The 12,412-nt window shown below is 41.8% G+C and overlaps 1 protein-coding gene across 1 annotated transcript; it reads left to right on the top strand.

Moving 5' to 3' along the window:
• Positions 1-1,672: 1,672 nt before the first annotated feature.
• On the top strand, positions 1,673-11,752 carry LOC126391462 (extracellular matrix protein 1-like). The gene is made up of 11 exons (XM_050046254.1): positions 1,673-1,919; positions 3,220-3,276; positions 4,169-4,237; positions 4,409-4,471; positions 4,607-4,642; positions 4,746-5,026; positions 6,646-6,851; positions 8,558-8,846; positions 8,935-9,134; positions 9,382-9,469; positions 11,173-11,752. The coding sequence occupies exons 1-11, from the start codon at positions 1,850-1,852 to the stop codon at positions 11,350-11,352; spliced, it is 1,539 nt and encodes a 512-aa protein (XP_049902211.1). The 5' UTR covers positions 1,673-1,849; the 3' UTR covers positions 11,353-11,752.
• Positions 11,753-12,412: the final 660 nt, after the last annotated feature.

The following is a 12,412-nucleotide window of genomic DNA, read 5'->3' as shown; positions in this document are numbered from 1 at the left end:
CAGTGGGGGCGCTATCCGAAGTCGTACTCACTAGGAGACAACCGGGATCCCACCTGCATTCCTGCCTTCGACCAACACATCCATTATCTTACAAATTACCTTCATCCCTCAACCCTCATCCTGTCATTCTCTAATCCTTCAATCCTCACCCCTTCACGCTTTCCTCAGAACCCATAATCCATCATTTGTAATAAACCATTAGGAATCTTTATTTTATTGGTGTGTTTTTTGTTAGTGGAAAGGAAAACATTCCTTCCAGATGCATGCAATTTGTTACCCATGCTTGTTCCTCCTACCCCGCCTCCGTCAATCACGGTGTCCCCCAAGGCTCAGTGCTTGGCCCCCTTCTGTTCAACATTTACATGCTCCCGTTAGGCAAGATCATCCGCCGCCATGGTCTCAACTTTCATTCTTATGCCGACGACACCCAGCTCTACATCAGTACAAAACCCTCTGCTCATCTGCCCCCTCAGTCTCTCATCAATTGTCTCCTCGAAATAAAATCCTGGTTGACATCTAATCTAAGGTTGGGGATCTAATTCTAACCATTGATGGTGCCACCATCTTACCATCTGCTGAGGTCCGCAACCTAGGAGTGATCGTCGACTCCACCCTCTCATTTCAGACCCACTTCAAATCTGTCACCAAATCTGCTTTCCACCATCTGAAAAACATCTCCAGACTCCGGCCATCACTCACCGACTCAGTTACAGAAACACTCATCCACTCCTTCATCACTTCCCGCCTCGACTACTGCAATGGTGTCCTGTTCGGGGTTCCCAACAAAACCCTGGTCAGGCTCCAATATGTACAAAACTCAGCTGCCAGGGTCCTCACCCACACCAAGCCCTGGCAGCACATCACCCCCACCCTCATCCATCTCCCCACAGTACATAACGGACCTCCTCCACCCCTACACTCCATTCAGATATCCGCGCTCCTCTGACTCCGGCCTACTCTTCATCCCTCACTCCCGCCTTCGAACTTTAGTTGACCGGGTCTTCAGCGTCGTTGCCCCCAGCCTCTGGAACTCTCTCCCCCCTGTAACCCGCAATGCCCCTTCACTGGACATTTTCAAATCCACCCTCAAAACTCATCTGTTCACCATGGCTTTTTAATTCAATAATCCATCTCATGCCCAGTGTACCATCACACAGTTTCTCTGCTTTCTTTTGTTGTTTGTTATGGTTTTGTTGCTTTTCTGTACTGCTTGTGTTGTATTGTATTGTACTGTTCCGTTGGTGTTATTGTTTCCTTACTATGTACTGTAAAGTGACCTTGGGTTTTTTGAATGGCGCTATATAAATTAAAGTTTTTATTATTATTATTATTATTATTATTATTATGTTTTTGGCAAAGATCTTTGGTAAAATAAAGACAAAATACAGCCATTTAAATTTGTGTTCCGCTCCCCTAAGCCACAATAAAAAAACAAAAGTCCTTACACAGTGCTTAAAACGTTATTTGGCACCACCATCTCCCCCCTCACAAGTAACGAACAGTCCCTTAACCAAACACTGGCGCATCATTTCCCACAAAACAGCATCCAGGACTTGATCACTTATGAGTCATGTTGAAAAAACTTCTTTCCCTCCCTCCCTCTTTTCCCTCACCCCGCCTCACCCCCCCCCTGAAGCCCCACAACAACCATAAAAACAGTTCTCACAGACAGTCAGACAGACAGACAGCACGGCAGCCTCTGTTGGACCAATTACCGGGCCCGTCTGTGCGCTGCCCCGCCGAGCGTGTTTTACTGGGCGGCCTCTGCTCTCTGTGCCAGGACAGCCTGCAGCAGCAGCAGCAGCAGCAGCGGGACAAACAGTTCAGGACAGACACTAACACATTGACAATGGGGTCGTCTTGGGCTCTAGTCTGCTTCACCGCATTTGTCTTGGTGTTACTGAGCTCAGCATCCAAAGGTTGGTACTGTTATTTTGTTTCTGTTGTTGTTCTCATGTCAGATATTGGTGTGTTTGCTTCTTGTCTGACTCCATTTTTGTTCGTCTGAGCTGCTGTAAGTGCGTTTATTTCGCCTGGAGACCTACTGACATGAATCCTGCAGCACACACACTATATATAGGACCTTTATGTAGTCTACATGTCAGGTCTGATGTCTGCAGCTGTTGTAACTTAACTTACTTACCTTAGTTCCATGTTCAGGTAGACCTACTTTTATTTCTGTGTTGTGGTACCAAAGGCAAATTCTTTACCCTTCTTTGGTAACACTTAATTTGGATAGTCCACCTACAGATAACTTTTCAGCAGCTTATTAGTACATACAAACATATTGACAGGTTGATTTAGCTGCACTTGAACAATTAACTCAACCTTTGCAGCACAAATTAAGCGAATAGCTCAAGTTCAACCAAATTATTCAGAGAAGAAGTGAATTGTCATCTGCAGACAAAGCAAAACAGTTGAATTGACTCAACTAACAGCTGAGCTGAAGCTAAAGAAACATTACAAATGCACTCTAAACGATCTGTTGGTGGACCATCCAAATAAAGTGTTACCCTACTGTACATTTATTTCTTCGCAGATTAAGATTTTGCACCTGAGGTAATTAGATATGACGCATTAGTACAAAATTAGCTCCAGCAACAACATTAAAATAACAAACTGTGTAATATTCAGTCATGCGTCACTGACTCATTAACTCGTCACTCTACAGATAATCATCTGCAGACAAAGCAAACTTGACTAACAAGCTTTGGAATTGGTACAAACAGCCCGCAAACTATCTGTAGGAGGACCACTCTAATAAAGTGCTACCCTTCATTTATTTTTTAGTTTTAGTTACTTTGCAGATTAAGATTTTGCACCTGAGGTAATTGAATATGACGCATCAGTACAACATGAGCTCCACCTCCAGCAACAACATTAAAACCGGTAATAATATGTTGTATAATATTTAATCATGTGACACTGACTCACTGACTCACTCCCAAATTTTTACTTAAGTAAACATTTTAAGTTAATGATACTCAAACAAAAAAAGTAAGTAAATATTACTATGTCTTAAATTATGTTTAAGTAAGCTCAACTTGTCAGATTTTAAAGTGAGGACTGAACACTGTAATCGAGTATTTTTATACTGTGCTTCAGTAAAGGAGTAATCCTACCGCTACTGTCTGTCTCTCTCTGTCTAAACTGCGCATTCAAAGTTGCATAACTCTCTCTGGCATTCTGCCTTTCTCTTTCTCTCTTACACTTCTCCAGATGACCGCCACTTGGAGCAGCGTGAGTCCACCTTTTACCCTGACAGAATCATGCAAGGTGCGTGTGTTCACATACTGCTGCAGTATCTCTGCGAGGACCAATTGGAACCTCACATGGTCAGAGTGGCATTTGGCCAGCTCTCTCTACTTCAGGAGGTTATTTTCAGGGCTCAGGACTTCACTTTGAGGGTTGAGGTTTAAGGAGCACTCCACTGACTTTACGCATGACGTTCAGTTTGCTTGTCACGAGGAGCACTTAACCTTTGAAAATGGCTGCGTAATGTTGTCTGCGGCTCTGGAGTGACATACTACATCGCTAGAAATGCTGTTTAAGTATAGGTTAAGGTTAGGATAAAGTTTTGTGTTGTGCATGACTATAGTTAATGTAAAGAAGGTCAGGTTCAAGTATAGACTGTGTAAGAATTAAGTATTTCTGTCTCTGTGGTGCCTCACAGCTTCCTCCCACAGTCCAAAGACATGCAGGTTAATTGGTGACTCTAAATTATCCATAGGTGTGAATGTGAGCGTGAATGGTTGTCTGTCTCTATGTGTCAGCCCTGCGATAGTCTGGCGACCTGTCCAGGGTGTACCCTGCCTCTCGCCCGATGTCAGCTGGGATAGGCTCCAGCCCCTCCTGCGACCCCTAACAGGATAAGTGGTTAAGGAAAATGAATGATTTTTTGCACTTTGAATGTAAAAATCATCAAAATAGAACTTGTTAGTCAAAAAAGTGCCAGGGAAGGATGCCTCTGACCCAGACAGAGGTGAAATCTTAGAAAATACCTCAGTGTACACCTGACTTGCGCAGGACTGCTGCACGGGATTTGCCTTGTTTCTTTATTTTATCCAAAAAAATATGTGGCCCCCATGAAAATCAAGTTGAGTATCACTGCTGTAGAATATTCTTATGTGCTGTAAATAATCGTTTTAAAAATCCGTGTGTCTTTCAGAGAGGCAACAGCCAGATTCCTTCATGTTGCAGAGAGAAGCAGACTTGACAGATCTCTTCGATCCCGAGGGTACTGTTTGTTTTCTTACCTGTTGACGTAACCGCACAGCTGCATGCCCATGTGAAACATTTGTCACTTTTGCTGCTCAAATTTGTCTGCCTGGTTTCCTTTAGCCTGGCCAGTGATGAATCATACGCCCATGTGTGTCTGAACCATTGTGTTGTTGCTCTGTTTTCATAGAGTTCGCTTTACAGCAGGTAATGGTGTTTCCACCACAGCAGTTTGATACCCTGAGCGAAAGAGGTAAGCTTCTATCCATCCATCTTGGCCTGCTTTCTTATCTGTTCTATGTTACATCCCCAAATCATGTACGATAAAGCAGCAATTATATAAAGTAAACACATGATGCTCTTAATGATACAGCTTTTATTCTATCAGGGGGTTCCAGACCAGGAGGCTCGACACCTAGCGGACGTTCGTATCTATCTTTCTTTTGAGTTTTCATTTACTTCATCTGTACCACAGTACCTACTGCTGTGAAAGTATCAAATAATTGATTCCCGTCTTTTACCCAAAGGTCGACCAAGCTTTGGGCCCCGTTCCTTTGGTGGCCCTCCCACACTGGACTACCCCGTTCAGTTCCCCCCCGGCCGGCCAACCTACGACAATCTCCAAGCCATCTGTCAAAATGGAGAACAACGTCCTCTCTACTCAGACTCTTACTTTCCTGCCTCTGGTTTTGGCCAGCAGAAGCGAAGGGCCAGTGCGATCAATAAGGCAGAGTCCTGGTTTGGCACATGCTGCAAAGGGAACCAGACATGGGGGAGGGAAGTGACACTGTGTTGTGCCACACAGGCGGTGAGTTAACACAACTCCTGAGTGGTTGTGGTGAGTTTCCACACCAACTCCTACAGCCGAATCAGCAATTTATTACCGTGTATAAACACAAAATGATGATATGACATCCTTTATCTTCTAATTCTGCTCCTCATGTCTCAACATAATATGTTTCTCAAGAAGCATGATGTAAAAAACATGAAGTTATGCACTGCGGAGATAAAACTTTATTCCAAAATGATTCAAAATGAAAAGCCACTGTACATTAACTGCTATCCAGAGTCAGACTCAATTCACAACTTTGATGACTTTAGACTCAACTTCACAAAATCAAAAAGAAATGCAACTTGATTTGGACTTTGACACCACTTACTTATGACTTCACTTTGACTTTAACCTTTTGACTTAAAAAAAATACCTAAGTTATTTAAAAAGTGTGCCATGAATCAATTCATTTCCCTTCATTTTCTGAATCAACTAAGATTAACGCTTTTAATTCCCAGCAAGTCGACACCTAATTCTCCAGATCCACTTTGTTTAAAGCAATCTGACAGCTTCCTATCAAGTTGCAGGAGAGAACCATGAAGCACTAACGCTAATTTACTAAACTTTAGTCGGAAAAAATGATAACAGAGATAATTTTGTTTGCATTCAAAAACGATGTCGTGGTCAACAAAAAACAAATTGCAGAATGCAAAACATGCAGGTCGAAAATTACAGATGGAAGGGCGAGGACTGCTGCATGGACATCTTAAACAAGATTGCCGTGCTGCAGTCAGCCTAGGCAAACCCCTACGTGTATGTGGTTGCGCTGCATGAGGTCTACGAAACCACCAACAACAAAATAATCCTCGTTCTGGAGTGCACTGCCGGTGGCGAAATCTTAAACCAGCGTGTTGCAAACAACGACAAGGCCTTCACAGAGAAAGATGGTTATGTGTATGTATGTGTTAGGGAGTTGTAACAACTTCCAACAAGTTATTGAGCTGTTACAAAGGCTTGAGACTTACTTGTGACTTGCAAAACAAAGACTAGACTACTAAGGTCCTATCTCTGTTGTTATCCACTTAAATTGGGATTTATACCTCTGTGTCGCCGTAACCTACGGCATAGTCTGACAAGCACCTCCCCAATACCTCATGTGGAGTAAGGCTCTCATAGACGTCATATTATTGCCAACTTTCATAGCTTTGCATTCATATTAATGTAATTCCTGAAGCTGTAACGCAGCAGGACTATGGTCATACTCAAATCAAATAGTGTGCATGTTTTGTATTAGTCCAGACATAAAAAGGGCATGAAACATTCCTCACATTGCTGAGATGATGGTACTTGCATTTTTGAAACAAAGTTGAAGGCCTTGGGCGCTTTCTGTTGATAAACCCATTTTGTGCAGCCCAGCCTGACATAACAGACAGGCCTTGGCATGAGCACCATCGGAGCTATCTGAAGGCGAGCAAAAGAGAACCTGTTTGAAATTCTTCAGTAAATAAATCATAACCTTAATCTTAATGCCTTCCTCATACCGTGTTCATTTTTCAGTTAGATACTCAACGTATACAGCCTCAGGCATGCAGTAGTATTAAAGATTTAATTCATACACCCTGTCTGTCTGTGTCACTGTTCTGTGCCTACTGCAGTGGGAGCTGTCACTTCAAACTTTCTGTGAGGAGGACTCGTCAGTAAAGGATGTACTTTACCACTGCTGCAGACTGTCAGGCAGCGACAGGCTCGACTGCTTCCACAACGACGCTCCAAACCCAAACTACGATGCGACAGAGGAGCTGCCGGTTCCACCGCTTCCCTCTTCCTCCGGCTTCACCTTTGACCCCAGCACTTGCCAGAGGTATGCAAGGAAACTAATAACCTGAGCACCAATAATAATGCTGGTATTGGCAATCAAATCTAAGCTAAGTAGCATCACAAACGTTCTATATTTATTCGTAATGAAATTCAAGAGTATTGATATGGGTTCTACTTTTCTCTTAGGTCTCATGTAGCAGTTGGGACTTAACAACTTTTTATGGTGTTATGCAGTGAATCAAATTCAGCTTTTAATGTGTCAAACACCTGCTAATTCCTTAAAGGATATGTCTTGTAATATTCTATAATTTTCTGACTGTATGGTCAATAAATCCTATGAAAAGAAAAAAATGTTGAACTTTTTTTTGTCCAAAAACACGTGTCAATGAGCCTCACTGTTGCACTGGGTGACATTTATCTTCATTACAAAGAGCACTGTAGTTTATTTCGAGTCAGTCCCACATTGTCCTGGTGCTGTAAATTCTCACTAGAGCACAAAGTGTGTATTAATCCACCACTGAAAGTAGTCCCCAACAAATGCACTGTTTATTCCTATTTTGGTAACATTTGCTACAAACTGCAGTGCCCAGCTTTTTGGGAAATTACAAAGCCTTCTTTTAAAAATCAAACTGTATAATTGTGATTAGATTTTAAGAATTTGCGGCCTGGGAATGACACTGAGACATGAGAAAGTGTTGTAGTTCTTGGTGAGACAATTAAGTATGATCCAGGAAGTCCAGTCTGAGTAGCTGATCCTGGGATATAACCCTCCAGGGGGTATGTGGGAAATTTAACTTAACAGCTAAACAGACCATTTAAGGCATTTTCACAGAGTAAATCTTAAATCAGAGATCTCAACGATTTTATGACTGAGTGCTGTTTTAATGGAGTCAGCTTATAATTGAATGACACACAGGAAATGTGCACACACCATGACTTTTTTTTTGTATGACATTTTGTATGACATACTAACACTTTACAAAAACTGCAACAGTCAGCAGTAATATAGCCCACGTGACACTCATATTACATTCTAGTTTTCTGCTTTTTAATACATTTAAAAGCAAAAAACAGAGACATTACAGTGTTTGACACTGATTGTACCTACTCAGAGCAGTCGAGCAGCAGCTTCTGCTGGGGTACGGTGACACCACTTGGACAAACCACAAGCAGAACTGCAGTGCAGCGTGATATTAGAAATGGTAGATATTTTACATTTTGGAGGATCCATAAGTTTGAATGCTTATCAGACGCCAGATGCCAAAACACACCACAGGTGTTTGTGATGTTAAAAGGAAGGGTTTTGCTGCTCTGGAAAATTATTATGGCAGCAGCCTTTTTATATTGTACTCCTGCAAGGGGGGTTATTTGATGGATGAGGCTGCCTCATAGACCAGCAGAAGTTGAGCCAAGTTCGGCTGTTTTTTCTGGATCACCCTGTGTTTCTTTTTCCTGAGCCTTCTGCATCGAAACCCTTGCTGGATCAGTGGAGAGGCCCCATTCAGATGAATGATGAGGCTGCTTTTTTTTTTTTTTTTTTGGATGCAGTCTGGGTGCAGCCTATCACGCTACTATCTATCTTGTAATGGGATGTGATGACAATAAGGCAAATACAGAGTAACCCCAACCTAATTCTGAGGAAGTAATGTGAAAATACATTGTGCAAAACACAGTTCCTTGGTTTTAAATGCACCATAGAGGCTGAAGGAGGTCAGGCTTGGCTCTGACCTTATGCCTCATACTTTGCAGGACGGTGGTGACTCCGTACAGCGTCAGAGGAAACAAGAAAAAGAAGGAGAAGACACCGCCTGCTTCCCAGAAAGTTGACATCAACTTTCCTCCTGGACTACCCACCGCAGACACCATTGAATCATTGTGTCGTGACCAGAAGCTCCGCCCCCTCTACAAGGTCAATTGCATCACGGGTGCAGGCTACGAATGGCTGGCTCATCAGGCAAAGACCAGTAATCGTATAGAGAAGGGATTCAAACAGTGCTGCAAGAAGAAGCAGGGTGTGCTCAACTGTGCTGTTCTGAAGGTGAAGCAAGAAACCTACAGACAAATATTTTGCTTTACTCAGTCTTTCTCTGCACCTTCTCATGTCCTTTCTCCTTTTGCTTTTTCAGTGGCGTGAGGGACTCAACAAGTACTGTGCAGGCGAAAATGGTATTAAGGAGGATTTCCACTGTTGTTCGGGCTCCACGGCAAATGATCAACACAGCTGTTTCCAAAACATTTCTCCAGACCCACATTACAATATGACCTCTGCCACTGAGGAGCTCTCATTTAGCAGAATCTGTGACACTCACAAGATCATCAAGAAGAAGTAAGACTGTACTTTCTACATCTGGCCTTGGATCTGTTTCTCCGTCTGTCCTTTCTTCCTCTTTCTTGTTCTGTTTTTGTTTAGCACCTGCACAGATTTTTCTCTTTTCTGTTTCTTTTGATGCTTTTTGTCGTATCCAGCAGCCTAATATGCTGTGGTATCTCTTATTTTGAAATTATCTACAGTGTGTTCTGTTATCATTGAATCATGTATCTAAATATATGTGCTCCATGTCACTGTGTTTTAGGTTCCCTATTGGTCTTCCTCTCAAGGGTTTTGTGAAGCAATGCTGCCCCCTGTCTGAACAAGACAAGAACACGTGTGTGCAGCAGAAGGTGTGTTCAGAAAGGAAGTGTGTCTGTACAAAAACTGGCAAGACAAATCAGAATATGGAAAATTGGAAATGTAGTTCAGTCAGGAGAGGTTTTTTTTCGGAGTTTTGAGCATAATGAAAAGGAATAGTAGAAAATTATTTTGGTGAGAAGACCCCATGATGACATGTATATTCAGAGTGTAGAGATGCCATTGTTAGTTCAGGAATATTGCCGCAGATGAAGTCACTGGTGGTGGAGGTGAAGAGAGGGATGGCTGAGGGCTGAGGATCATTGGATGAGGAGCAGGACTGGAGGGTCACATCTTGTCATCCTGAAAAGATAACTGACAACAGCAGATAGGAGAACTGTTATAGATTTGACAGCAACAATATGATTGGTTGGGGCGTTGGTGGCTTAGTGGATAGAGCAGGCGCCCCATGTATAAGGCTGTTGCTGCAGCGACCCGGGTTCGACCTTTGCTGCATGTCACGCAGTATGTTTTCTGGTTGTCCATCTCATTCTTGTGAACGCAATATCTCTACAAAGCCTTGACGGAGTTTCCTTAAATTTGGCACAAACGTCCACTTGGACTCAAGAATGAACCGATTAGGTGTCCAAAGGTCACTGTGACCTCACAACTCAAGAATTCATACACTAATGATGGCATAATTTCCTACACGTCTAATAGGATAAAATGATGAAATGATGACTTCGTTGTGACATCATAATGTTATGCAAAAACACTTTTTTGGCCCTTACTCAGAGTCACATGTCAGGAACAGAAGTGGAGACATTTACTGAATTGGTGACACTTGGTAACTAACTTCTAGCAGTCCGACCACTCTGCTGCTCACTAACAATGGCTTTATTGCAGTGTTCACCACAAACAACAAACATGGCCTTCTCATGAGGTTAACAGTAGCCCTGAGCTCATCTAGACACTTATACTGACTATCATCACTATTTGCTGCATGCGTCTTCACCATGACACCCTGAGAGACTGTAGGGATGTGACGTTTGCGAATGAGCCGAGTCTTTGAACCGGCTCTTTAGAGTGAACGAGCCAGTTCCTAATTTCTTTGTTTTTTGCTTTAATTTACTCTGTATCCATTAATTTCAGATTATTTGACGTTTTGAAGTTGAGAGAGACTAGTTTGTAAGGGAGAAAGACAGTGCAGCCACTCACTTGTTCACTTCAAAGAGCCGGTCCAAAGACTCGGCTCGTTCGCGAACGTCACCACTATCCGCTAGCACTTGCTTGTATTGACAGGCTTGTTGTTTATAAAGGCCATTGCTATGGCTACACCAAACTTTATATCTGCGGAGTCTATTCTGGGTCCACGTTACAATATCACGTGATACAATAAATCAGCAATGCGATTCGTCGTTGAACACACGCAGCAAAAAACAAAAAAAACAAAACAAAAATGGACAAACGAACCGCATCTTTAAACCGGCACTTCAAAGTGAATGAGAGCCAAAGAACCGGCTCTCACAAGTGAACGAGAAATCCCATCACTACTGTCCATACACACTGAAGCACACCATGAAGTACACGTCACACCCTCACAGGTTACCCACAAGGCCACCGCCCTTAAAGGGTAAAAAGGGTGAGCTGGTAACACATGTTTTTACAGACACGGATGTAAACTGTAACTGTAACTTATTCTAGTCTAATGCTATTTCTCATTTTTTTTCTGACCCTGTTCTCTCCCTGAAATCAGCTTGAAGAAATGACAGAGAAATGTGCATCACCGAAGGCTACCCCTCCAGCTGTCCACCGCTGTTGCATCATGTCTTCACAAAAGGCTCTACCGTGTATTTCCAGAGTTGTCATGCGTGCCATCACCCAAGCCGACACCTTCTTACGCGAGAGGGGGAAGAAAAAGTGCCCTCTCTCCTAAACACTTGTGACCTTTCGCTGCTGAAGGCCATGCAGAGAAAATGGCAAGTGAGCGTCCGATCATTGAACAGGAACAAATAGAGGTCTGTAAGAAAATGTGGACCAAAGTCTAGCTTCATCTACTGCCAGTGTTATTTGCATCTTTTCATCTGAGATCACATGAGAAGCAACGTTATCACAAGAATACATTTATAAAGAAAATGTCAAATGCTTAGTTTGTAAAACAGACTGTTGTCTGAGTCACTGTACCACTATTCTCTATAGGCTGCTCTTTACATATTTGATTATGGATGCGTTGTATTGATTCCTTTGGAGCTTCAAGATCACTTCTCTTCTTTTTATATATTGTTTTGTTGTTAAGATCATATCTACAAGTTCTATTAAAAACATTTTTCAATGTACTTGTGGTGGGGTTCTTACTGTACATACAAGACCTGTTTTGAGTTGACATTTGATAAAACCCTCAAGATAATTAGGACTGTTTGGAAACTGAATTTAATATGAAGTGAGGTTAGGTGGATATTAGAATATTAAAAAATATTAAAATATGTTATCTTATTATAAAATATATAATATTATTACTTGATTTATTAAAATATATTAATATTAAATTATTAAAATATTTAAAAAAGACAAACTGGAGTTGAACGGATGTCAAAATATGACTTAAAAAGTTTCCCGCATGCCTTGATTTTTATGTGTTCTGTTACACGATTTTGTCACCGTTATTTACACTATCCATTTGAATTTTGTGTTCCTCTTAACTCTGCAACACATAATTTATAATCAGATGTCTATGAAGCTTTTTAACTTCTGCCTTGGGTCTTGATTTGATTTGACTATGCATTTTTTATCATAAAAAATTCTGAAAGTTGTCTTGCGTCCCAGGACATCAACTGTTTCATATAAATAAACAGAAGTAGGCCTACAAAAATACAAAACATCACAAATATATATAAACATAACAACCCCCAAAATGTAGGCTGACAACAAAACCATACAGCAATCTCAAAAATCGTACCAGACATTGCAAAAAGAAGATGTAGTGCAATAAAATAATC

Source organism: Epinephelus moara, chromosome 6, assembly GCF_006386435.1.
Source record: "Epinephelus moara isolate mb chromosome 6, YSFRI_EMoa_1.0, whole genome shotgun sequence".
Lineage (NCBI taxonomy): Eukaryota > Metazoa > Chordata > Actinopteri > Perciformes > Serranidae > Epinephelus > Epinephelus moara.
Note: the sequence above shows the minus strand (reverse complement) of the source record. Positions and strands in the feature narration are given on the sequence as shown.